The sequence below is a fragment of the Lepidothrix coronata genome, unplaced genomic scaffold, assembly GCF_001604755.1.
Source record: "Lepidothrix coronata isolate B3197 unplaced genomic scaffold, Lepidothrix_coronata-1.0 Scaffold156, whole genome shotgun sequence".
Lineage (NCBI taxonomy): Eukaryota > Metazoa > Chordata > Aves > Passeriformes > Pipridae > Lepidothrix > Lepidothrix coronata.
Genome location: NW_016690336.1, coordinates 1286155 through 1313893, shown reverse-complemented (window position 1 = coordinate 1313893; position 27739 = coordinate 1286155). Strand labels below are relative to the sequence as shown.

The following is a 27739-nucleotide window of genomic DNA, read 5'->3' as shown; positions in this document are numbered from 1 at the left end:
TGTCCATGGCAAGGGGTTGGAATGAGATGGTCTTTGAGGTCCCTTCCAACCCAAACCATTCTGGGATTCCAGGATTCTGTGAAGGGGAGTCCTTCCTTCCATCACGACTTCTTGAAGCTGGAGGTGAATGCAAACTCTTCCAGCTTCTCCTGGCTTGGCACCATCCAAGGCTGCATTCGGAATCCATCAGGTTTGTGAATGAAGGAATAAATTGACCATGAAAGTATTATCAGCACAGTTATTTATACCAACTTCCTGATTTGCCTTAGAGTTGCCTTAGAATTTACCCCTTTGTTCAAGTGCATGGAGCTAACCAGGGGATGGGGAGGCCTCTCCCTCATGGCACAGGGAGGAGAGGACAGACAGCCCTCAGAACCTTCTGCCCCAGGACAGCAGCATTCCTGGGAGGTGTTGGGAAATGCTGGATCATAAGGAAGAAAATGCAGGTGGCACAGGGAGACCAGCAAGTTCGGCACATCTGGGGGTCGTTTGCCAGAGACAAGAGAAAGCAGATGCCTCAGCTGTTCTCCAGTTCCCTTAAAACAGAAATATCGGGAAAGTAACCCAGCTCTCCTCCTCCCTGCCAGATCCAATGTCTTTTAATCCGCTCTCTCTCAGCTTCTCTTACAATGGGAGTTGCTGGTGGTCTGCTGGGGTTAAGCAGTGATTCTGGCAGACTTCAGAGCAGACATGATCTCCAGGTCTCGTTGCTTTGAAGCCCCTGGTTCTGTTACACTCGGCTAAATCAGATTCCTTCTTCTCCGTGGAGGTAGAAAATCAGCCCTGTGAGCCCATCTGATTGAAGTGCTGAGGCTTGTCTAATTGAACAAGTGCTCAAGTCAACACTTGAGCAGGATGAAAAACAACAAGGAGATCACCCAGGGATTATGTCTGAGCCCCACAGCTCCTGGCACTGCAGGAGCAGATGGCTGGGTCACATCCTGCCCAAGGCTGGGCAGAAGAGATGTCGATAGGAAAAAAATATTAATTTGGTGAAATATATTCAACTTGAAATCCAGAAGTGCCTCAGGTCTGTAATTTTGTGCTTTACAGCAGCAGCCCAGGAGATGGGATTAGCTGGGGGTTGGCTCTGCAGATTCCTGTGAGGAGCCTGCTGCTGCCTCAAAGCTGGTGTGGGTAAAAAATGTTTTGGGGCAGGGAACAGAGGCACAGGGAGTGGGAATGACTTGGCTGGTGATGTAAAAGTGGGGAATAACCAGAAACAGTCTGGACATTGTGAGTGAACCGTGAACCCTGCAGTGCTCCTGCACTGGTGGAACCAGGAGAGCTGGTGGAGAGGGAGGTGTTTTGTGCAGGTCTGAGAACATCCCAAACATCCCTGCAGGTCCCCTGAGCTGCAGGGACAAGCTTCAGCCTCTTCCCTTTAGGATCACACTTGATCCTACAGCCAAAGTCTGTATCCAGGGAGCTTTGGGCTTCAAGAAGTCACTGGTGACTGTCTCATGGGTAGGTGGCCATCAGAAGTCCTGGATACCACCAGCAGCTTTCTGTCCCCTTCCCTTGGGATGGGAATAAATAAACAGACACAGAACTGCTTTTCCAAATGCCCAAACTTCTTGTGTCTGGGGAAACACACCTTCACAGGAGCCCAAGGTGATTGTGGTGCCTTCACTATGATAGAAATTACCTATTTCCTCTAGCTGTGGACCCTCAAAAACTTTACATTCCTTACCCCAAGCAGCAGTGCACATATCAGGACGATCTGGGAACATCAGAGTCTCCTCATCCATAACTGCTGCTGCCCTGGAATTCCCTCCTGCCACCTCTGCCCAAAAGCACTTTCAACCCTGGAAACTCATGATTTTGCTTTCTGTATTTAAAAGTTATTTTCATTGTTTCATGCAAAGCTGCATTTTGCATTTGGTAAAATGAAGCAGAATCACCCTTCTGGCAGCAGTAAAAATGCTTCTTTTTCCAAGACGATGCTGAATTTTAACTCTTTGGTTTGAAAAGCTTTGTTTGTTCGTCTGTTTGTTTTCAGGGGGCACCACTGGAAGAACCTTTATGGGCTCCTGATGACATGCAGGTGGACGATTGACTTATGATATTTAAGGTAGGAAGAAGTGCTGTTAATTTTGGCATCTTCTCATTTGTCCTGTCCTTGAAATAAAATCGGCTGGCCGGTCATCGCTCTATTTTAGGGTTCAGTACACAACCATGGCACTGTGGCCACGCATTAACTTGTGCTGAAGTGTCCCTTTAAACACAGAGGGAAGGGAAATCTTATTTAAGAACTACCTGGGAATGTAACTAAGTGGAAAAAATCTGACTTCCTCCCCCAAAGGATAATAAGGTCTCTGTTGGTGCGGAGTTGGAAGGGACATGACTCTTACTTGAGAGCACTCAGCACAGGGATTTTTTTGTTCTGCTGAAACCCAGTGGTTGATTTGGAATTCAGGTTCTAATTTACCATCTCAATAAAAAAAACCCCCCAAACTAAAAATATATTTTATTCATTTATTTTCATCATCTTGAGCTTCTGTGGAAAGCTGGTCCATCTCCAGATGTGGCAAGAGAGCGCTCAATTCTTGACTGATGAAACAGAGGAAAATCCCCGATGTTAAAAGCACTAAACAATTGGGCAAACTTGGAAAACGAAATACAAATGTGTGCAGAGTAAAATGGATTCATAACTAGTTTTTATGCTGCTTTAATATCTGGATTCTTGCCTTGCTGGGTCATTTTTGCCGTGGTTGTTGTGTTTGGAGGCGTCATCCGGGCGATGTGGTTGTCACTGCTGGTCTCTGCCTCCTCTTGCAGTAGCAAAGAGGGTCTTGACCTCTTTAGGGGTCACCACAGAGGCTCCCAAATGTGACACACACTTTGCTTCCTCTCACAATTGGGGTTTTCGTTTCTGATTAACGGGTGCAATTAATGGCTGGTTGGTGTTTGGTGTCGGCGGAGAGTTGTTGGAAGGAGAGGGGGAAATTCAAGCTGTAACAAGAGCAAATTCCTTTAATACAGGTTCACAGTTCTCCAGTGTATTCCTACCTTTTGTTTGGCTTGTGATAAGATGCACTACTGTGGAATTTGCTTGGAGCAGGGATTTGCATGAATTATTGTTTCTTACAAAATGCACATCTGTGCGAGCCTTCTCCCCATGCTCCACAGCACCCGAGCACCCCTTTGGAGAAGGATCTGTGTGCCTGGTGCAGTGGTCAGCAAAAGCCAAGTGTTTGAGGGAAGGAAAGATGGAGTAATAGAATCAAAGCTGCTGAAATCAAGGGAACAGCATCAAGATTTGTGCGTTTATTCTATGCACTGATTTCTTTCCCTGTCCCAGCACGATTTTCTAAAAGCGACATCCTCCTCTTAGGAAAATCTTGGTATAATTGTGCTTGGCCTCTTGCAGAGCTCACTTTTACATTTAGGAAGTGTAGTGCCATTAGTTGCAGCTGCTGATTGATATAGTGTGGCCCAAAATTATGTACAAGATGGGAGTAAACAGCCATTGTGGATGGTCTCTTGATTCTGCACTTAAAGCTTTTCATTTGAAGGGTTTCCCCTTCTCCTATAGAGAGCTTTCTGTAAATCTCTAATTAAGCAAATGAGCTACAGTGTCATCAGTCTGTCTGCAAAAAAAAAGCAAGAGCTGATGTTTTGGAGAAACTTTCAGGCTGCAGAGTCAAATTATCCAATATTTAAAATTATGGTGTTTTGTAGGAATAGGAAGAGCGAGGAAAGAATGACTTGAAGTTTGGGTGACTTCAAACCAGGTTTCATGTACAAAGCTCTTTATTTTACTCTAAATTCTACTCTAAACCTGGCATCCTCACTTAAAATTTGACTAAACTTGATGGTATTAAATAATTTGCTTGTAATTCTTTATTTTCTCCTTGTAGACAGTAGAGAAGGTTATGGTAAATGTGTTGAGATGTTCATCTAAAATACTTTTTGTGAGGGATTTATTTTGTCAAAAATTGGCTTTGGTGGGGAAAACTGTGAGAGTTTCTTTATTTACTGAAAGAAATCCCTGTGGCCCAGAGCATCAGGGGCAGGTGTGAGCAATGGGACAAGTGGAGCATCTGTGGTCCCACCGTTCCTGGGAGCGGTCCTGGGTCGGGAGAAGCAATTGGAGCAAGGTGCACAAAGAGGTGGAGATGTGGCATTGTATGGATCTGTCTGTGAGTGTGTGAAACAACTGCCAGTGCTACTCAGAAGGGCAGAAACCATCCAGGTGTGGAGGGGACAGTCACTGATACCAGTGCAGCGCTGAGTGCCGGGGTTTTGAGAGGGCGAGCGCTGAACCCACATGTCTTATTTCAACAAAGCCCATCCAAAGCCATTCACTACTTTTGCACCATCCATATCCTTCCCTGTGCCTCCTCCAGCTGTGTTGCCTCTTTTGGGAGCTGGCAGCCAAGCTGATGTGCCCTGTGGATTTGCAGAAGAGCTCGACACGTGTGGTTTCCCTCACCGGTTCCAGCAGCGCCCGTCACCGAGCTGTTGTTTTCGGTGCTACCCACAATAACTGAAATATCTTTCCTGCGAGATAAGTCAGTAATTGTGGTTGGCTCCTTCCTCTGGTATGTGTTCCCGTAGTAACTTGAAATTTAATTTGTCATCAGGGTGCTGCTGCTGCTGTGCAGCTCCGGCCCCTCCAGCTGTACCCTCCAGCGGGGAGGCACCGGCTGCTGACAGACCCCTTAAGGATTGCTCTTCAAAAAGTGCCACAGCTTGATCTTCTCCCTGAGCAAACTGCAGCAGATGTGAGAGGAGGTGGTGGCTCAGGACTCATCCCAGTCCTACACTGGTTCATCCTGGTGGCTTTTGCTTTGGGCGGTGGCCAAGCCCGTTTTCCCCCACTCAGTGGGTTTGTTCTGGTAGTTTCGGTCGAAGCCACCAACATCTTCAGCCCTTCTCAAACCTTTGAAGACTGCTCTCACATTTTGAGACTTGTTGATGTGCAGGCTGAGCCTTGGAGTGCGTTTTGGAAACACAGAGGTTGCCCTGAGACCAGGAATCCCAAATGACCAGTGCTCCTAAATCCCACCAGCGCTTCTCCCCACCTCTTTCCTTTGAAGCTTCAAACCTCTACGTGGAATTTGACATCACTGAGGTGAGCTGACCTGGCCTGCTGCATCCTAAAAATACCCTGGGATTTGTAGGAAGTGTTGCACACAGTGCCATCAGTACCCAGCACACACCTCCAGTGCTGGGCGGTCGGAGCTGACTGTGGAGTGGGGATGGGAAGGAGAAAAACCTTGCAGGAACCACACCAGGCAGCGTGTCGGGACCTGCAGCCCCTACCTGGAGCTGCTGGGTATAAATAAACACATCCACCCTCCATCTTATCCTGACAACTACCTCCCTGAAGAGTAATTTATTTTTTTTTTCCCCAGTAGCTTGTTCTGCAAGCAGGTTTCCTCTTGCAGGTGATTAGGAAAACCTCATTTTTATGTTAATTAGACATCACTATCAGTGCACAGACATCAACTGCTCTCACATCCTCCTGAGACGTGTTGTTTTTATTAAAATTCAGTCCTGAAAAACCGATACCAGCAACTGATGTACCTGTTGCCTGAATCAGATGGGAAACTGAACCAAATTGGTGGTTGCCTCAAAAATACGTTGCCAGGGCGTAGCAACCACAGCTTCAGCTTTCATGAGGGTTGCAGCTGCGGTCTGCAGCCTGGGTTCAGGTTTTGAGTGATGTTTGGTTGCTAAGTTTAAGGGCTTCCTCAGCATCTTGTCTCCACTGAGATCAAGCCGTGCTAATTTAGCTAATTACTGCTAAACACAGTTACTGCTGACACTGGTGGGCCTGAATCTATAGAGGTAGTTCTTTTTCAGGTTGGTGTTTTCAAACACATTTCTGATTATATTTGGTCTTGTGAGAGGGTTGAGTCGATCCACATCATCCATAAAATACATCCTTCAATTTTGGCGGGTGACATTGGCTGCCCCCCATCCTTGGAAGTGTCCAAGGCCAAGTTGGATGGAGCTTGGAGCAACCTGGTGCAGTGGAAGGTGTCCCTGCCCATGGCAGAGGGTGGGACTAGATGGTCTTTAAGGTCCCTTCTAACAGAGAAGAGGAGGAATTTAAATCAGACTTGCTTTGGGTTTGTTGGTAAAACACAAGTGCAGCTGCTTCAGTGACATTTTCTTCACAGTATCAGACACTGAAGCTTGCAGGGCTAGAGGGGAACATCTGGTCCCAGCTGATATAAACCAAAAGCCATGAAGTTATGGAAGTGTACCCAATAGATTTCTTGCCCAAAGACCTTACCATGTGCTGTAAAACCACATCCAGGTTTCAGGAATACATTCAGTCAGTCGGGTCCAGGTCAGCAATGGGATTATCCAGGCCAGTGGTTACTAACACCATTAACTTCTCGTATCTCCCATTGCAGAACTCAGTTCTCGTGATGTTATTTAAGGATTTTGTAATCCAAATCCTTGAGGTTCCTTGCTGAAAGCTAAAACAAATATATCCATCTTATCAGGTCTTTCCAAGAGCGAAGCATGGAAATCCCCTGTCAGGGCTGGCACCGTCGCCGGTGTTTTCCTCCCTCTCCACCGGTGACTTTTCCTTTAATATTGCTGTCTAAACCTTCCGTGGGTTATGCAATGATTGAAAACAAAGGGTGAAAAATTGCATTTGGAATTTGGCAGGTGACACGTGGACCTCTCACGGCCCTGGCTGAACGGATCTGTCTTGGCCTTGTTTTACACGTGGATGATCCCCTCGTGGCGCGGAACCGCCGGTGCCCGGCCAGGGACCTGTTCCCTTTTCACACAGGGTCACTCTGAGGGCAAGCAGATATTTGGGTTGGGTTTCTTTTTTTTTTTTCTCCGTGTGGATGTACGTGGGGAGATAAGGCAGGCTGGAAAATTTGATGACTCTCCGAGATTTTCCAGGTGCTGTGATGCTTTTACCTGTGTCGGGTGCGTTTTATGGGAAGTGATATCCGGCAGCAGGGAAACGGCTGCAGCTGGGGAGAAACAGGCAAGCTTTTGATGCGTAAATCCTCCGGTTCTGACGCAAAATTTGTTATCACCCTTACGAACTCCACCACATGCTCTGAGCTTCATCAAAATATAATCACACTTCGGGTGAGAGGGAAGGACAGTTGGCACCTGTGGAGCCGAGGGATGTGCTCGCTGGGGAAGGAGGTAAATTATTTCTTGGGGAACATGGAAGGGTTCTCTGTGGAACCAAGGAGGAGGACTGTTTTTAGAGAGGAACTAGTCTTTGGTTGACTGTTGCTCAGGGACAGGGAATTTAATTCCCATATTTGTTTTTTGAGTGAGTTTTATAGATACCCATCAAGGTTGATGTGTTTTGCAAGACGTTTGCTTTTCTCTCCCATCCTCTCTGTTACCCAGGTGCTTCTGCCCAGTGGATGACTTGGCTCTGGTGTAGTGCAGGAAGAGGGTGATGTACCAGGTGAAACGTGCAATATTTGGGGAAAGAAATACTGTAATCCCTATGGTTTTGCTGCTGCAGAGAACTTTTGTGGGGTGGGGGCTGTGTGTGATCAAATATCGCAGCTTGGGCGGGTTCTGCTTCCATCTGATGTGGTTCGTGTCCCTTGGTGAGCAATTCAGCAAGGTTGATTAGCTCTTTGGAGAGCTGGAGGGAGGGGAAAAGCTCTTTAAAGTGAAATACTTCAAATGCAGATGGAATTCATACTGCAATGAAGCTGGGTTTTACCTCTGCATGGCTCTTTCCCCACTGCATGGGGCTTGGCTGGTACCTCGCTCAGCAGATGTTTCTTGGCAACCTCAGGTCTTACCTTGGGCTGAGCTTTGAGGAAGGATAAGGTCAAAGTGCTGTTGTTATAGAGGAAGTTTGGAGGTTGGAGATTCCACTAGAACTGGGCCTTAATAACAAAATAAAATAATTTTTAAAAATTAGCATAAAAACTAGCTTCCATTCTCGTACAAGAAGTTGGAGAGGTCATAGTATCATAGAATCACAGAATGGTTTGGGTTGGGAGGAACCTTAAAGACCATCTAGTCCAGCTCCCTGCCATGGGCAGGGACACCTTTCACTAGACCAGGTTCCTGAGTCAACAAGATTGTGTGAACAAGACTGTGCCTTAGTTTTTGCAAAACAGCTTTGGTTTTGAGACAAACTAGTTTTGAGGATTAAATGTTGCTGTTTCTCCCCAAAAAATGAGTGGATATTATGGCATCTAAAAGGACATCTGAGCTTCTGAGGTACAGCTGTGGCTGAGCAGGAAGGTCTCTGCAGCTGCATCCCATTTGGGTTTAATTAACTCTTTAATTAAACATCCCTGTGCTCAGTGTTCCTCCTTACAGAGAACAGTGGAGGGGATGGGAAAGCTCTGCAGGAGACAGTGAAATGACCCAAGGGATTAAGCAGTGGAAAGATGATGGAGCAACTGGCTTGCTGGGTTGGGTTTTTCAGGAAAGAAGTTGGTCTGGATGCACATTGTGTATGTTTTAATCCATGCAAGAGGACTCAGAGAGATACATGGGAAGAAAAAGTGATGGGAGTTGAGTAGGAACTTGCTGGGATGCTCAGCAGCTTCCTGCCTTCATCCCAAAGATGAACTCAAAGCTATAGATGTGGTAAAGGCAGATGGTAGGACATCATGACCAAGAACAGTGTGAAGGGTCTGGAGGGAAAGAGTTAAATCTGAGCAAAAATCAAATTATCTGGAAGGGCTGGGGCACCAGAGCAGGTGTCCCCTTAAAGACACCAGTTACAGGCAAAAAACCAATCTGAAACTCCAGTTGTTTCCCCAAATGAGGGGTCACAGGAAACATTTTGTGCTCTTCAGCTGCCACTGTGCCTGGCTTGGCTCGGATGCCCCCAGCAGCACTGAAACCACCCTCAAATATTGCACTGGGGGTGCACAACAGGCACAAAACCAAACTGGGAAGCCCAGTATGGCACTGGTTTTGAGCCAGTTGCTCTGTGCAAGGTCAGCTTTGCTGGAGGATCTCCCTCAGATCCTGTTTTGCTTCAGAGGTGAATCTGTTAAATGTGTTTTTAAAGCACCAGCCAGAGGCTTGATCGAAACCTATTTAATGTCTTATTTCTTTATTTTTATGTGCTTTGAATAGGGCCTGCAGTGTACCATTTGGGAAGATGTTTTAGTGAGATGTTGTTCTCCTCTGCATTAACTACTTTAAAACATCTACTCCCTGCTTCAATTTTATTTGCCCTTAAATAAAAAAAAAAGATAGTATCTGCTGGACACGAGTTTCTTCACCCCTCAGGCAGGTGTTTAGGAGTTTTCATTGTTTTTAGAGTGGCTGTCTCTGTGCTTTTGGAGGGACTGTCAGCTTGCTGAAGATGATAATCAATCTCTAACAGGTGCTTAATGGGAAATGCTGGTTGAAGTGATGGGATGCAGATGATCACCAGCATGCTCAGCCTCACCCTTGGTCCACACACTGTGCCTTGAGCATCCCTGCTTTGTAACCCAACGAGAGCAGCCCTGGATTTTGAACCTTAGCAGGGAAAGAAGCTGTTCCTCAGTGCTTTGTGTCTTGCTTGTAATGAAATGACTTTATTTTCTTATGCAGAAATGGTAATTTTAATGAATTTTCTCAGTCACAGAAGGGAAGAAATGTCATGAACTGATTTGCTGCTTCTCTTCACCACAAGCCAGATTTTTCCTTTGAAAAGGAAAAGTAACTTTTAAAACCTTTTCTCAGTCTTCCAGCTTGAATGATTTCATCCATACACTGATTTTTGTTAACAGAGGCTCACAGCAAGACAACTTTCAGCCCCTTTCAGCTTGTGATTTACCCTGGTCTTTATTCTTGCGAGCAAAAATATGGAAGAATTCTGTGTTACAAAATTTTTTAGCATATATTTGGAGGGTTTCATACCACAAGGTGTTCTGTTGTTTTGTTTTGTTTTTTTTTTTTCCTCAGTGATACTTTCACATCTGAATTTAGTAGAATTTGCTGCGTTTTAAGCATTTCTATTGGTGACTTTTACTTTGTGCTTGATCCACTTCTGATGTGAATTGTCCAACTTCTGTTTCGGGGGAGGAGCAAAGTTATTTTTTTCTCACCAGCCTACGTGGCATTGAATCCATCTGGAGCAGCCCTGAGGAGAAGGATTTGGGGGTGTTGGTGGGTGAGAGGCTGGACATGACCCAGCCATGTGCACTGGCACCAGAACCCCCCGTCCCCATGCCCTGGGCTGATCCCACAGCGTGGGCAGCAGGGCAGGGGGGGATTCTGCCCCTCTGCCCCTGTCTGAGGTGAGACCCCCCTGCAGAGCTGCTCCAGCCCCGGGAACAACAGCACAAGGATGTGGAGCTGCTGGAGAGAGTCCAGAGGAGGCCCCGCTCCTGCCAGGGCTGGAGCCCCTCTGCTCTGGAGCCAGGCTGGGAGAGCTGGGGGGGTTCCCCTGGAGAAGAGAAGGCTCCAGGGAGAGCTGAGAGCCCCTGGCAGGGCCTGAAGGGGCTCCAGGAGAGCTGGAGAGGGACTGGGGACAAGGGATGGAGGGACAGGACAAGGGGAAATGGCTTCCCAGTGCCAGAGGGAAGATATTGGGAAGGGATATTAGATGGGATACTGGGAAGGAATTGTTGGCTGTGAGGGTGGGGAGGCCCTGGCACAGGTTGCTCAGAGAAGCTGTGGCTGCCCCTGGATCCCTGGAAGTGTCCAAGGCCAGGTTGGATGGGGCTTGGAGCAACCTGGGCTAGTGGAAAGTGTCCCTGCCCATGGCAGGGGATGGAACTGGATGATCTTTGAGGTCCCTTCCAAGCCAAACCATCGATTCTATTATGATATTTTTATTTAGTTAAGTAGTCTGGAATTCAGGAGCCACCTCAGCAGGGGCAGGATGGTTAATTAACCCACTAGACACAAGAGGATGTGCAGGAGGTGCCAGGACACAGTCAATATGATTAGGAAAGCACCAAACACTCAGTCATTCCCCCTGGGAACACAGGATGTACAAGGGAACAGGAAGACCAGGGCTCTCAAAGACACATCCAGGGATGTGCTCTTAAACCTCAGTGCAGAAGTTCTCAGTGTGGTGAAGAATGAAGGAATTTCTCCCCTAAAAACTGATGCAGTTGGAGGGAGGATACGTGCAGGGACCGAAGAAACTCCTGCATAGTTGCATTTCCATTATTGTTGTTGCCTTGGATCAAGCTTGAATCGAGAGGGAAGGACAGAACACTGGAGGAGGGGTCGGGTGTCCCTTTCTGGAAGCCACAGTCCCCACCAGCAGATGATCCTGGTGATCCTGCTCCTCTCATCCCGGCATCGTACACACCGTCCTTAAGAGCATTCCTAGAGGGATTCACGAAGCCTCCGAAGCGACTGAAGTGCTCACAAGCATTTGAATTGTCCCAGTAAGTATTTATCTGCAATTAAGGTCTTGCAGAAACACTGTGAAACACGAGCAGGCAGCCGAGTCCCTCTTCCCTTTCTGTCAAACGGGCAAACACCGGCTTTGATCGTCCCTTATCCCCGTGGATTCCATCCGTCTCCTTTCTTCTTTGCATGGAGGACCCAGGAAAAGCATCTGGGACTGTACACGGGGCCCAAACAAGCAGCAGCAAGGCTCATCTCTCGCCAATTTTCAGGCTTGTCAGTGCCTTTTGTGCGAAGGTACCGGCTTTGGGACTTCAAAGGAAGGTGTCAGAAATGCAAAAAAAGCGAGCAATTAAGGATTAATCTGCTTGTGGGGATGGGTATCTGCCTCCCCCTCCTGATTGCTCTGTAAATTAGTGGTTGACTTGAGCCCTGTAGTGGAGCTATTTATACCTCGAAGGTTTGAATTATGGCTGGGGAGATTATATCATCCCTTTGTTTAATCCTTTTTCCTTTCTTCTCTCGTGCTTTTGACCTCAGTGATTTTCAAAGCAGTCAGATTCGCTTCCTACGGTTTTCTTGTGATGGTATTTGTATCCAGGAAAGGGGAGGGGAACTGAGATGGCTTTTTTTGTACCATTTTATTTTCTCTTGCTCTCCCTTACTCGTTTCCTCATTCAACAGCCCAGTCCTATTTTATTTTTTTTTTAAACCTTTTCAGGGGGTTTTCCTTTCACAACCTTCATTGCCTTTCTAGGGCTTTGTATTTTCCTGGGCTTCAAGAAAGCGTGTGCAGAGGAAAGGGACAAACCTGGGTGAATATTCCACCTTATAGACTTGAACTTTTCCCAAAAAGCTTCGGAATGAGGAGCTCCTGCCATGCACCTGCCTGTTTGTCAGACCTACACCTCTCCTTCATTCCCCCCCCACTAAGGACCAAGTGATTCGAGGGTGGGTGTTGCTGCTGTTGGATTTATTGGCTGTGATTTTGCAAATAAATGCTGTGTAATCACTTCCTTGCTGTTCCCGGCAGCCAAGAAAGGGATGATGTGCAGCTTCCCTTCGGATGTGCATTTCCTACTTCCAAGACTGCTTTTTCTTAGACCTCTACTAAGTGTTAGAGCATTTAGCATACATATTTAGTCTTACAGCTCTCTCTAAGTTGCATTTTAAACAAAACACCCAGGGCTGGCCCCGGGTCAGTGGCTGCAGTGGTTCCTGGCTCTTTGCTCGGTTGCTGCCGTTTGGATTTTCCCGTACTTCCTGTCCAGGAGAAGCTGTCAGGAAAATAAAGGGCACAGGAGATGTGGAATTCAACTGAATATTTTTAAATATTAGAACATGTTGTACAGGGGTGGGAAATAACCTTTGCTGCTCAAGCAGGCAGATAGTTCCTCTGCAGTGTGAGCTCCCTCCCATCCTTCTCGATGGGGATTCCTACCTGGAGCAGCCCTCCCACCCAAAATGTTCCCTTTGGCTTTCAGGCTGTTGTATAGCAAAGTATTTTTGTTTGGTGAAGCACTAACAGGATTTACACACGTGGTTTGAGTGTTTTGAACAAGAGGGAATGAAGATATCCAGCCAGCAAAATTCCTGACTTGAGGGTAGACCTTCAAAGGTGGAGCTGAGCTGGGCTGGACACCAGCTGTGGTGATGGAGGCAGCAGGAACACTCATGGAATGGGAAGAGCCTTTAATGACTTGTAGTTCCCCATCCCTGGAAGTGTCCAAGGCAAGTTTGGACAGGGCTTGGAGCAACCTGGGGTAGTGGAAAGTCTCCCTGTCCATGTCAGGGAGTTGGAACGAGATGATCTTTAAAGGTCCCTTCCCACACAAACCATTCCATGATTCCATGTAACATGGCTGGATTGAATGCACAGCCTCTAAAAGAGGGGGCATTGCCCTTATAACATCCAAAGGTTGCACATCCGACCATGTCAAGTCATATAGGGAAAACCAAGAGGACAATTCCACCCATTTGCCATCATCTTTGCCCGTAACTTCTTTTATTGTTATGTTTTCCAGACTCCCCTGGAAACAGAGAATCCACATTTAAGTTAAAGCTGATAATGAAGAGAAGCCTTAAAAGTGTAGGCTGAGAAAGCATCAACTATTAATTGTCATTTACTTCCCTTTCCTGTTGGTTGGATAATCTGAGGCAGGGCCCTCAAGTGGCAGGAGGCTCTGAGATCCAATGGGTCATTATTTGTTGAAGTGTGAGAATTTCCATTATGATTAAGCCCCAAAATAATCATCTTTTTAAATAAATTAGAGTAGCTGTTACCATCAGACCTGGACACTGGCAGATTGAAGTTGAGTTTTCCAATTTAGAACTTTTAGAATCAATTTAGAATTTTTTTAGAGCGTTTTGAGTCAAAACCATTGCATTTTTACACCCTTTATCAGTACATGCTGCAACCTTCAGCCTGGTGGATATTTGAGGATTTGTTTTTATCTTGCAGCTTTTCACATTTTTGTGAAAAATAGTACTTTTTGGACCAGCGTTTCAGCCTTTGGCCCTTCTTTTTCCCGAGCCACTGCCCGTGATTTGACCAAAACTCATCCTCTCTCCTCCTTGGTATTTGTGTGGGGTGAAAGCTGTTGCCTCCTGCAGGAGAGGAAATCATTGGATAAACCCAGATCCTGCATCTGGAATGAAGTTGGGAATATTCATCAGGCATCACTGGTATTATAAACTTCATTTTCATACACTTGGGGAGTGTTGCAAGCAATTAGACTGGTTGGATGGGATGGGTCCCTCTCCTCTCTCCCCTTATCCCACCCTTTCTTACTCTTTCCTCTGCCTGCCTTTCCTCCTCCTTAAAAAAGGAGGGGGGAAAGAAAAGCAAAGTAACTTGTATGGATAGAGGGAGGTGTAATTATGAGCAGTGGGACCAATTTAAAAAGGAAGATTTCAGAAAGGCTCAGACTTTCTTTGACATGTTGAGGCTTTTTGGTAGAGGATAAAAGGAAAATAAACTAATTTATTCCTAAATTGTAATTCCTCTTTGGTGTTAATCTGTTTCATTAGTGTAGTTCATAAATGCACTCAGGCAGGGGAGAGGGGGGGGGGCTGCAAATTGAAATGAAGAGATTTTCAAAAGGAAAGCCTTGATAGGAAAAGGCTTCCCGCAGGGAGAAATCATATCCCGGGAGAAAAGGTGGAAACTCCATCGCTTTGGACTTTTATAAGTGAGCCTGGATGGGAAATTTCTTGTAGGGAACAGTCTTTTGCTGTGTGGTGGGTAGGACCAGATGATCTAATCGATCTCTTCCCTGTCCAGTCCATATGGTTTTCATTTCCTGCTCCTGAGAGGTGGGGAAGGGAGCTGGACTGAGGAGTCTGGTGGCGTTTAGGATCGGTCACTGGTTACAGGGTTAATGTTTTTTTGGGCTGGGATTCTGCCACTCCAAAATATTTTCAATTAAAAACGGCTTTTTAGCCCCTGCTGTGACTCTTTCTAGACTTAGGAGGGTGTAACCATCTTAGCAATGGTTGCTCTTCAGCTTCGCTGCAGCTGAGGCATCTCCCAAAACTGCCTTGTGTTTCGCTGGGATTTGAAAAGCTTTTTCTTTGATTTCACTCCCAAAAAATCCTGTTTCCTATTTGCTCCGGGGGTCAGAGCTCTGAGAATAGGGAAGAAATTGGGGCAGAACATATCCTTATAGAAGCCCAGAATGGTTTGGGTTGGAAGGGACCTTAAAGACCATCCATTTCCAACCTCTGCCATGGATAGGAACACATTCCACTATCCCAGGTTACTCCAAGCCCCGTCCAACCTGGCCTTGGACACTTCCAGGGATGGAGCAGCCACAGCTTCTCTTGAGTTCCATGAACATTTTATTTCCCTTCTTTCCTACCCTTGGTCGTTTTGCAGATTGGAGATAAGAAAACCTTGTGCAGCAAGTTAGGATTTGACCTGCTTTTAGCTCTAAATTATGTGGCTACTGCTGTTGGTGTGTTGTGGCTGAATCATGGCTTGAAGGTCACAAGTGGTTCCACCAACCACTGTTTATCTACCAAGGTGGTTGCTGTGTCTGATGGGAAGAAAAGCAAGGATGTATGACTTGGTATGGATTTCCAAGGACTGGAGAGATCTGAGAATCGTTTCCTGCAGTTTGCACGTGCCTGTTTTTGAGGCCATGGGAACCACAGTGTCCATCTCTGTTTGGTTCTGTGCTTTAGGGCTCACATTTTCTCATTTCAAGTGCAAGAATTTGAGCCACAGGTAGTGGCCATGTCTCAGTTTGGTGTCCTCTCCTAAGGAAAACCCTGTGGAGAGCTCCCCTGGATTCCTTGCTCAGAGCACATTCACCCCTTTAGACAAGTGCGAGGTCGGTTTTCTGATGGATCTGGGTTTTCCCTTGGAAGAGGCTTTTCAAAAGGAAAAGTCTGTTCTCCTTGACAGTGACTTTATCCCCTTGACAACTCTAATTCCGTCTGAATTCTCCCAGTGGTGAGGGACAGCAGAAGTTGGATGCTGCATAATCTCCGATCCCCTGCCAGTTTTCCGTCCCTCCTCTCAGCAGCAATTTGTAAATATTATTTCCCTGCAGCATTTTAAAGGACATTTTCATCTCCCCTGGCAGAAGGAGGGGGATTTTTCTGACACTGCTGTTGTATCAAATTTTGCTCCTTGTTTAAAATTCATATTAAAAATAATAATAACAACACCAAAGCAAATTCAACTTTGGTGTTTCACTCTTAATTTACCCATTCTCTTACAGTCTGGGAACTGCAGCTTTCCTACCACTTGAGACCCAAAATGCAGATATGATTGAAGATCACGTGGAAATCAACCCATCCATTTTCCGTGTGAGGAGTGAAGGTGTATAAAGGGAAAACCATTGGCAAATGCACTGGAATTTAAACCTTGGCAGAAAATAGGGAAGAACTGTGGGCTGCCCTCATGTTGATTGCTTGAGCAAGGCAGTGGGATTTCGGTGTGTTGCTTCCATTTAGCTGATTTTAAGCAGCATAATGACAATTTTAGGCAAGTTATTTCGGTTAAGCAGCGAAACTGCAACACAATAAAGATAGATTTGCCTCCCTGATAACAGTTTTGATCAAGGTTTCCTTTTATCCTGCAGTTCTTAAATAATTGTCCCGCTCGCTCTTGGCTTTTATTGTACTCGGGATATTATAAACTCGGGATTGTTTTGTAAACCGCTAATTTTAGACACATCTTGGTGCTTATTGTTCCCTTCACTGCTCTTTTTTTAATGCCGTGGCAGAACCTCTGCAGGGAAGAGGAAATCATCTGTGTCCTGAGACTTATTCAGGTCTGAACTGGATGAAGGGCACGAAAACGCAGCCGGAGCAATCCCCTGCTTTGCCTTCCCCGATCCCAACCCCACAACTAATTCCTTTTGCCGTGACATTGGGTAGCAGGAAGCGGACAAAAAAACCCACATCATAAATGCAGCTGTGCTGAACGAGTGTGAAATCAGGAGCAGCTTTCCAAGCCAGTAGCTGGATATAAAAGCCAACGCGGGCACCGCGGACACAATTGAGTTGCTAAGGCAGAGTTTTCCAATCCTGCCTCGTGTAGCCCCGTATCGTCTCATTATTCTGCTTCAGTGTAAGTGGACAATGAGGAGGAGATAAAAGCTTGGCAGCCCCTTTGCTTAGAGGGGTCAATTTATCCCAGCTCTTTGTAGGGAAGTGTGATTTTAGGCTTTTGCACGGCGCACAAACCCTCGCTCGCGGCACTTCCGCAAGTGGGTCAGGAGGGGACGTGCCGTCGGGAGAGCGAGGCCGGGATCGTACCTTGCTTAATGGGAATTGTGTTTTCTCAATGGAAATAAGGTGGTTTTGTCCTTACTCACCCAGTTTTGTAAAATGAACTGGGTCAGTTGGACAGCGGCTCGTGCCAGCGGCGCGCTGCAGTTGGGATGGGAAGTTCTTGGAGCCTGGGATTAACGCTTTCTGTGGCAGCAGCAAGGAGTGGGGTCCTTTCTTTCCCAGCAGGAAATTTTGGGAATAATATGCAGCAGGTGTTTCACCTTTCTGAACATTATGCCAATATGCTGGATTTGTTTGGCACGGATTATAAACCGATGCAGGGATATTTATCACCTCCAGCACTTTTGGGTGACCTTGGATCTCATCTGTGGAAGCAGCTTAATCCCTGTAACATCCAACAAGAAGGATGTTTTTATTGATAACTTCTGTATTTTGCGATGCTGTGACAAACTGCAGCTGTTGGGCGTGGCCAAGGGTTTGGCCGCAGTGGCAAAAGGCACAGGAATGATGAGGTGAAGTTCCTCATTCCTTCTCTCCCCACGGACAAGCGACTAATTAATTACTCCAGGAGGAAATAGGAGGACTCTGGAAGGCAGAGTCGGATTGACAATCAGGTGCCAAGGTAAATACAGCCTGGCACTGCCTTTAACCAACTCAAGGCCATCAGGATCACATGAGGAAGGACTCCCTGAGCTTGAGAAGAGCTGGGGTGACGTGGCCCAGAATGAACAGACAGCTTTGAGCATCCATGAGCAAGTGATGCAGATCCCTGGGAGGCTTCTTCTCTCCCTCTGTATAAGAGGAAGCAGCAGGCTGGGATCAGTCCTCTTGGAGCTGCTAAGAGCTCTTAGGATCAGGCACTGCAAAGGATCCATTAAAAAAATATAAATTAAAAATCCACTTCTGTCTGCCTTAACGTGGATTTTGCTCCCAAAACCACACAGGAGATAGATGGACGTGTGGAGAGAGTGAGGAGTTGCACTGGAAACCTTTAGCTCTTCTTCCACCCAAACCACAGACATTGCTGGTGGGCATGGGATAGCCAAATGCCGGAGATGCTTTTCATTTTGAAACCTTGCTGGGGAAAAGGAAGGAAAAAGGCCACTTCTGTTCGACCATTTTGTGGGAATGCCAGGGCTCAGCTCAGCAGGGACTTAACTCCTCATTGTGGTTGCTTCACTTCCCCAGTAGAGCTTCTTTCACCTACTGCAACCAAAGGACTTCCAGGGTAAGACTTTAAATCAAATTTTCCTCTCCCAGTAAAACATGGGGGTCATTTGAGGATGAGCCAGTGCAGCAACACTCAGGTGAAGCACCTTTTCATTTTGTCACCCAGTTCTTTCATCATCCCAAACACAGGTCTTCTTTTCCCTCTTTCCTCTGCTTCTCAGCTGCTCTGGCACTCAGGTTACATGGCCAGAGGGTCCAGCACAAAGGAACAACCCCTCAATTTGCTCAGCCTCTGTCACCTCGCTGTCACTTCTCCAGTTACTGCCCTTGCCACTCCCAGCCAGGAGCCTCCTTTGATCCTTGCGCTGGTTTCCTCTATAAAGTGGGTGGAAAGAGACTGAGAGGCAACTCCCTTGGGCTGGGAGAGGGAAGGTGTGTGAACAGCAAGACACACACACAAGAGTGGTACTGTTGTTCTTTGGTGCTGAAAGAACAGCTGGGTCCCTGAGTCCAGAACTTCTGCGCAGCGAGGAAGGACGTAGAGGATGGTAAAGACCAAAGGATGGGACACCTCGCTGTCCTTGGCTGCTCAGCTTGTCACCTGCTTCCAGACTGCCTCCCTGGCTCATGGCAAGTGAGCAGATCCTTGTACCATAAGTTTGGGGAATACTTTGCTCCAGGGACTCACCTGGTGTGAACAAGAGGCGCCAGATTTTCCCTTCTTCCGCCCAACAGAGTCCTCTGGTTCCTGCAGGGCTTGTGCAGTTCGATGTCCTTGTGTGCTCCTGTGCTTTGTGACTCATGGTTTTACCTGCCAAGCTGTGAAACCCCCAATTTTGGTGTGTCACATCCCAGCTCTTGTAATATCTCGGGTCGTTTGAAATGGAAAAGAAGCAAATGCCCCACACGAAGATGCTGTTGGGCCATGAGGGCCTTGTGGGACCCAGGGACAAGCCTGGGGTGGTGCTGTGCAGCAAGGACAGGTTTAGTTGGATACTGGGGAGGAATTCTTGGCTGTGAGAGTGGTGAGGCCCTGGCACAGAGAAGCTGTGGCTGTCCCATCCCTGGAAGTGTTCAAGGCCAAGTTGGATGGGGATTGGAGCAACCTGGGATAGTGGAAGGTGTCCCTGCCCATGGCAGGGGGTGGAACAAGATTAAGGTCCCTTGCAACCTAAAATGTCCTCACCACCACAGTGAGACCCTAAGTGGAAAAAACTAAACAAGAAGGGAGAACAGAGATTCTGAGGCACATGGGATGTCCCTGACTGTGGGACATTGGGTGTCCCTTTGGTGGGGGATCAGACCAGAAGCACAGGTCACGTTTCCCGTGGTTGCACTGACCATACATTAGACCCAGCTGAAATATTTAACTCTTTTCTTCAAGTGAGAGTGGGGACAGGTGTCAGCAGGGGCCAAAAGGCTGCTCCAGCAGTGAGGGCAGATGGAGAGTTGGGATGGTGGAGAAGGGGCTGATGTGGAGCTCATGGAGACTGATGGAGCCCCAGAAACCAACCCGGAGGGATCCTGTCACCTCTTACAGGTGACACCTCTTCCTGTAAGAGCAGGAATGGAGGTGTATGAGTGCACACACCTGCAACCCTTACGGGATAAACTCTTTCCCAGATCATACAGGGGCATTCACCTGGCCCTCAAACCCCAGATCCCGAGCCAGGTTGTTCCCTGCAGCAGGGAGGCAGGAGGGGAAGGTGCCAACTGCACACTGTGTTTCTGGTAGCTCCTCTCTGACCTAACAGGAAAACACTGACCACAAAAAATGTACAGTAGTGGTTTTCCCTGTGTTTTCCTGAAATCTGTTGAACCACTTTGCCTTTGGAGGGAGAAGAGGAGGGGTGATATGAGGGGTGGGGAGGAAGAAATAATAGTGGTTCTGCTCAATGAAACTCCCCGAACAGACATTTTGTGGTGTTATTTCCCCCCTCCAAACAAATACATAGATCTGATCTGAAAATCCCAGGCTTAAAAGCACAGATGTTTAGTCTGACACACAAGCATGGCATCTTTCCAGCAAGTGAAACAGCTGGAAAATTCCTGGTGAGTTCCGAGGAACTAATCTGGGATGAGAGAGGAGGAGTTAAAGCTGCTCAGCAATAGCTCCATCCTTGAATCTGGTCACCTGAAACTTCCCTTTCTCCCAGGTCTTTCCCTTGTACTAAAGCAGCTTTCAGAGATGTTACACCTTCTTCTGTCCCTCAGAGTGTCCTCTAGGGAAGGGGAAGAAGCACTGGTTTGGATACAAACCAGCCCATGGCAGTGGCACCACGTTGGATGTTGTGAGGTGGTTTTAGTGGGTCTTATCTCTCTGCCCAAATAGGTCAGGGGGAAGATGATGTTGGATTAATTCTGTCTATACATTAATCTCATAGCCAGGGATGTGTTGGGGTGTGAGTTGGGATGGGTGGCCATTTATTTCAAACTCATGAATTTTAATTCCAGTCCACACCAGCAAGGATTAAGTCACCCCACTGCTGATGTTCCTTCCTTGACTCTTAATAACTGTCTCAGCATCTGCCATGAATAACTGGTTCCTCCAGCTGGTTTAAGAGTGTCCCACACTTGAAATGTCCTTCTGCTGCCAGGAAAGGCCACCTGGGGAGGGCAAGGGCTACCCTGCTTTTGCCTGTGCTCTCCCTTTCCAGAGTGTGTCTTTACAAGTGGTGAAAATCTGCTTTAGAGGCTGAGGCATGCCCATCATCTTTACTGCATTGGAGGTGAGAGGGGAGGTCAAAATTCCACTCAGGAGTCCTTTGTCATCCTCTGGGAAGTGGTGGTGGAGATAACAGGGTGTTCCTTCAGCAAAGCAGCCACTGGGCACTTCAGGGCTAAACCCTTTCTTGTGCTGCTCGTGGGATAATTATTTAATTGAGAATGAAGATGCCACCATGTTTTCCAAAGCCTCTGAGTCTGCCTTTCCTATAGCTCACACTCCTAGAGAGGGAGATGGGGAGGAGTCAACATCTGAACGTATTACTGTACAAACATCTACACATTGGGGCACCAGGGGTATACAGAGGATATAAAGAGATCCCATAACATCTGGACAACTTGGCTTTTAAAGCCAGGCAAATCACACCCAGAACCTGTAGGATGGGGAGGAGCTGTGGAGAAGAGGAGTAGAGGAAAGTACTCCTTGGAGGAGTGTGGGCTGGTTGGTTCACATTTATGTTAATGCACGTCTGGAAATCACATCTAGACCTCTAAAATTACTTGGAGATGGCTCCTTTGAGAGCAGTGCCATGATGTGAAGGTATTATTGGGGTAGAAGTAGAATCATAGTTTCATTTAGGTTGGAAAAGACCACTAAGATCATTGAGTCCAACCACTAACTCAGCACAGCTATGTCCAAAAATAACCCTGTAATCAATGGATCATTCACACCATCCCTCACACCATCCCTCTTGCTTTATGTATGTGTTGGATGTTACCCCTTTTCCATCTGTAGGATTTTGGTTTCAACCCTTGTGCACCTCCCTAAATGACATTTCCTCCTTTTCTCCCTCCTGTTTGGTACATTTGGTTATGGCAGCACTGCGGGGGTTCAGCTGAGCACTCACCTTCCCCCACTGCTGTGTGAGCACAGGATGGCTTGGGGTGAAACATCATTTACATGGGATAAACCAAGCCCACAGATAATCATCTAGAAATGCTGAGCATCTGATGTGGGACAGGGCACATCTCAGAGGTGGATGTGTATCCCTGAAGGATTGGACTGGATTTGGTTTGGACTAGGGGGAACGAGGAGGATTTGAGCCAGGATGGCCCCTGGCTGCATGTCATGGAGTCAAAACTGGTGGCACCAAGCTGAGGGGTGCAGGTGATTCCCTTGAGGGATGAGATGCCATCCTGAGGGACCTTGGCGGGCTGGAGAAGTGGAGCCTTGTGATCCTCGTGAGGTTAAACAAGGCCAAGTGTAAGGTCCTGCAGCGGGGTCAGGACAATCCCAGTATCAGAACAGTCTGAGGGGCGAAGGGATTGAGAGCAGCCCTGGGAGAAGGACTTGGGGGTGCTGGTGGATGAAATATGAGCCGTCAAAGTGTGCTCACAGCCCAGAAAGTCAATCGTATCCTGGGCTGTGTCCAAAGAAAGGAGGTCAGCAGGGCGAGGGACATGATTCTGCCACTCTGCCCCCTCAGCTGAGACCCTCCTGCAGAGCTGCCTCCAGCCCTGGGAACAACAGCACAAGGACGTGGAGCTGCTGGAGAGAGTCCAGAGGAGGCCCCGCAGATGCTGCCAGGGCTGGAGCCCCTCTGCTCTGGTGCCAGGCTGGGAGAGCTGGGGGGGTTCCCCTGGAGAAGAGAAGGCTCCAGGGAGAGCTGAGAGCCCCTGGCAGGGCCTGAAGGGGCTCCAGGAGAGCTGGAGAGGGACTGGGGACAAGGGATGGAGGGACAGGACAAGGGGGAATGGCTTCAAACTGCCAGAGGGCAGGGATAGATGGGATATTGGGAAGGAATTGTTGGCTGTGAGGGTGGGGAGGCCCTGACACAGGTTGCCCAGAGAAGCTGTGGCTGCCCCTGGATCCCTGGAAGTGTCCAAGGCCAGGTTGGATGGGGCTTGGAGCAACCCAGGCTAGTGGAAGGTGTCCCTGCCCATGGCAGAGGGTGGAACTGGATGATCTTTGAGGTCCCTTCCAACCCAAACCACGCCGTGTTACACTACAGAAATGAGATGAGTTTGTCAGGCTGGGCCTCAGCACCACCAAATACAGTCTTGGTGTTGAGCAGCAGATTTTGTGTTGTGTTTGTGCAGCGACAGCAGGCACAGAAAGCCCTCTCTGTTGTGTGGGAGCTCCTGTACCATTTAATGCCTGGTTTGGGGGGTCTCCTATTTAACAGCGACACTGAGGAGCCCTGTGTGTATTATGCTCCTCTCCAGGGTGTGATGGAAATGGGTGTTTTTGTAGGAAAGCTGCTTTTCAAAGCCTTTTGAAAGGAACAGCAAAGACTTTCAAGGATGGGGATGTCTCGAGTCTATCCTCTGCTTTGCTACTGAAGTTGTTTAACCTGAGTGGAGGGTCCTGTTGTTACGGGATGGGATTGAAATTAATTTAATTCAGCGTAAAATTGGTGGCTGTTTGGCCTAGGTACCTAATACAGGGGGATTTGAGCTCTGTTGTAGCATCTTAATGTTTGTTTTCATATCAGTAAAATCTAAGTGACATACAGTGATGTTTGAATGGCTGCTCAGGGAGACCTTGTTTATTGGAACAAAACCAAAAAGGATCATAAAAACTGAATTCCAGCGTTACCTTGACTCCGTTCTCTCTTTCATGTGTGTCCAGGCTCTGCTGTCATCAAGGAAACTTGAAATTCCCTCTTTGTGTTTTATTTTGCACGTGAAATGGCCAAGATTCATCATTGCACCAGTGCCTACGTGCTTCCAAAAATATTTATGGTCCCAGTGCAAATAAAATCTCCAATCACTTCAGAGAAGCCGTTCCTTCCAGCAGCTGCTGCCACTGTGGTGCCCCTGATCCCAGCAGCTCCTCCAGGCTTCTGGGGAGGTTTTGGGCACAAAATTGCCCCCCTGAAGGAGGAGAACATTTCTGGGGGGATTCTGTAAGTGATTTGCTGTGGTGGGTGTTTTGCTGACATACTGCAGGAAGGAAGAATTAAACCGATGATTTGTGGGTTTTTATTAAATCACCTTGGCAAACTTGGCCTCTTTTCCAGCACTAAAATGCAGGTTACAGGACAAGGAGGAAGGGCAGGGTTAGATGGGATATTGGGGAGGAATTGCTGGCTAGGAGGGTGGGGGGGCCCTGGCACAGGTCATCCAGGGAAGCTGTGGCTGCCCCTGGATCCCTGGAAGTGTCCAAGGCCAGGTTGGACAAGGCTTGGAGCAACCTGGGCTAGTGGAAGGTGTTCCTGCCCATGGCAGGGGCTGAAACTGGATGGTCTTTGAGGTCCCTTCCAACACAAACCATTCTATGATTCTGTGATTCCATGATTCCATTCTTGGAGATGATGGGATGTGTCCATCTTCACTTTGGGGAGGGACCTCAGGGTTCTCCTGGAGCTCCATCTAGAGGGATAGAAGATGGGCTGGTCATGGAGGCTGGTGGCCACCCTGGACCACCATAGCTCTGCTGTCCCCTTACCCAACATTCTACCCCACAGCAGCTTTCCAGGGCTGCCAGTCATGGCTTTCCTGTCCTTGGGTCACTCTTGACCCCGGAGCCACTCTGCTGCTGGAAACTCTTGTGTTACTGGGAAGGGCACCATGGCCAAACCCAGTTCCTTGCCCCACCACTACTGGGGAAGAGCATTTCTCTACCCAACCCCAAAAGCAGAAGAAGGTGCTGCTCTCTTGGCCAAGGATGTAGAAACCACAGGCTGCTGCTCTGTGGTTGCTTTTGGGGTGGATTTCACAGGAGAAATCGTTGTGGGTTGGGCTTTCCTTGAGAGAAGGAACATTCCCAACATCCGTGCCATGGCTGTGTGGGAGAGGTGGCCAGCATCTCCATGGATCTCTGGGCTTGCTCCTCCACGTTCAACTTTCAGCATGGGCCAGACATTGTCTTTGGTTTAAAGCTCATTTAAGTGATACTCTTGTTTTAAATTCTCAACGGCGCTGAGTGTCGGGGCGTTTTCCCCTCTCCAAGTCCTAATTCTCTCCGTTTTTTTCACACAGGGTGGCACTGGGATTCCCAACTACCCGGCTGTGCCCCCAAAAAAAGGCTGGTTTAAACCTTAGCAACAGGGTATTTTTGTTCAGCTTGTGTTTGTTCTCCTGTGAGGGCCATTGTTCTCTGCCATGCCTTGACCGCTTCGAAGGCTGGCGATAAAAGCCCTGGCTGACAATAATACAGTTGAGTTCAGCCTTTTGTTGGGGAGATGAAAATAGAGGATGAATTGTGAATAACATGGGAGGGCTAAAAGTCAGTCGTCCCAGGCTGTTGGTTAATCACTTCAAAGATAAGAAACTGCTTTTTATTTATGTATTTTTCAGAACTACTGAACGTGAGGTTTTGTGTTGGTATCAGCAAGGGCTTGTTAACCCTGGTGTTTAGTTCTTATAGTCTTGTGTCAGCAGGAAATATGTTCATAGCAATGATACTGGGTTTATGGTAGGTTTAAAGCAATATATATATAATTTGTAATAGCTTTATTATATTAGGTTTATAATAGGTTTATAGCAATATAAATCACAGATTCATAGAATCACAGAATGGTTTGGGGTTGGAAGGGACCTCAAAGATCATCCAGTTTCACCTCCTGCCATGGGCAGGGACACCTTCCACTATCCCAGGTTGCTCCAAGCCTGGCCTTGGACACTTCCAGGGATCCAGGGGCAGCCACAGCTTCTCTGGGGGACCTGTGCCAGTCCCTCCCCACCCTCACAGCCAGGAATTCCTTCCCAATATCCCATCTAGCCCTGCCCTCTGGCAGTGGGAAGCCATTCCCCCTTGTCCTGTCCCTCCCTGCCTTGTCCCCAGTCCCTCTCCAGCTCTCCTGGAGCCCCTTCAGGCCCTGCCAGGGGCTCTCAGCTCTCCCTGGAGCCTTCTCTTCTCCAGGGGAACCCCCCCAGCTCTCCCAGCCTGGCTCCAGAGCAGAGGGGCTCCAGCCCTGGCAGCATCTGCGGGGCCTCCTCTGGACTCTCTCCAGCAGCTCCACATCCCTATGCTGTTGTTCCCAGGGCTGGAGGCAGCTCTGCAGGTGGGTCTCAGCTGAGGGGGCAGAGTGGCAGAATCACCTCCCCTTGCCCTGCTGGTCATATATATAAATATATTTATATGAAATGGATTTATAGCAAGGATAGAAGATGTCCAGCTTGTTGGTGTGGCTCTGAGATCTGTGCCTACAGATTCCTTTGTTTTAAACAAGGAATCCCCTCTTGCGCATGGAAGATGGAATGGAAAATAGATGAAGAAAAGACAGATGGGAAAAAATACATGGATAATAGTTGGGGGGTGGGAAAGGTGAAAAGTGGAATAAAGGCACTGGAGACAGAATCTAGTTCTTTTTTCAACATAGGCTGATGAGAAGAAATGTTTGGAAGACTGATCTGCTCAAAATGCCAACAGTATGAACGATAACAGGGATCACCCAAAATCTCTGCTGGCCCCAAAATCCTTTCCTTGCTGGGGATATTTTGGCTGCACTCGGGGCAGCAGCTCCTTTTTGCCGAGGCATTTATGTTCCCAGTGAACTTCCTGCTCACATCAGCATCTTGCAAAGCTCCTCATCCCTCCTGGCAGATCCTCCCTGCCCAGCTGCCCTCACCTGCCATCCCCATAATTGGCAATAATTTCCCTAAATGCTCACAAAAGCAGATGTTCTCTCTGTGGTCGCATCGAACCGGCTTATACTGCACAGGATACACGAGCAGACAGCATTAAAGGACTAATTCCTGCAAATAAGCTTATTAAAAGGTTGGAAATAATGCCTCCAACTAAACCGTCAATGGCAGCTGAATCCCACTGGTTGTATTAATTTGTTATCTGTAACGTGGCAATCCCAGTCTGCTCGGGACTGGGATGCACCTCCTGCTTGCCCAGTTGCTCCTATAAAGTGGTTGGTGAGTGTCTTAGATCAGCCCTTTGCATTGTTTCCAGCTAATAAGTCACATTTATAGGTAATTAACCCTACACCTAACACGTCCTCAGTGTTGTTGGTGAGTGGGAGAAGTGGCTGGTTCGTGCAATCACGAGCAGTGTACTGTGACTTCAAGGCTTTAGGTGATGCTGCTAGAGAAAAAAAATTAATCTCTGCTTATTTTCCTGCTTAAAGGGGGGGGGGAAGGTGGTTCCCCAGTACTTCTCCAAATGCTAGATAAAGGGAAGAATTTTTTTTACAAGGAGAGCGGTAAAACACTGGCACAGGTCACCCAGAGAAGCTGTGGCTGCCCCTGGATCCCTGGAAGTGTCCAAGGCCAGGTTGGACAGGGCTTGAAGCAACCTGGGCTAGTGGAAGATGCCCGTGCCCATGGCAGGGGGTGGAACTGGGTGGTCTTTAAGGTCCCTTTCCACTTGACTCCTGCTGTTCCCCAGGATAAATATGAGCTCAGCAAGTGGCTTTCACGAGCAATTTGTTTCTCAGCCCCTGCACCCACTTTGGAGGTGGCAGCTTCTGGTCCTTGTCATTGGAGCTGACTGAAGTCAAGCAGATGGTCTGTGTGTCATCCAACAGCCCTGGGTGATGGAGAAATGCAGGGTCTGACAGTGCGTTGAAGAATATTTTCATGGAATCATGGAATGGTTTGGGTTGGAAGGCACCTTAAAGATTCATCTCGTTACAACCCTCTGCCATGGGCAGGGACACCTTCCACTGGGCCAGGTTTCTCCAAGCCCCATCCAACATGGCCTTCGACACTTCCAGGATAAGAAGCTCTTATAAGCTCCATATAAGCCATTAACCCATTTTCCTTGGCCCCACATGCTTAGCACCATCTCATCCACCCGCTGGTTTCCTCATTCAACAGGAAAGGAAAAACTGAGGCTTTTTGATGAGCTGACATTTTAAAGCAGCATCACTCCGGGTTTGCAGCTCCAGAAGTACCTGTCAGGCAATTTTCCTTTTACCTGGAA

At 47.7% G+C, this 27739-nt stretch overlaps 1 protein-coding gene across 2 annotated transcripts in view; it reads left to right on the top strand.

Annotated features, from left to right (window-relative positions):
- PTPRA (protein tyrosine phosphatase, receptor type A) overlaps positions 1-27739 on the top strand; it is a 119417-nt gene that overhangs the window by 57186 nt on the left and 34492 nt on the right. The window contains exon 3 of one of the 2 annotated variants that reach the window (XM_017829012.1): positions 2003-2074. The exons of the other annotated variant lie outside the window; for it this stretch is intronic. Coding sequence (XP_017684501.1) covers positions 2063-2074 — 12 coding nt within the window. The 5' untranslated portion in view covers positions 2003-2062. The remainder of the gene's footprint in view (positions 1-2002; positions 2075-27739) is intronic. 2 annotated transcript variants of the gene reach the window in all.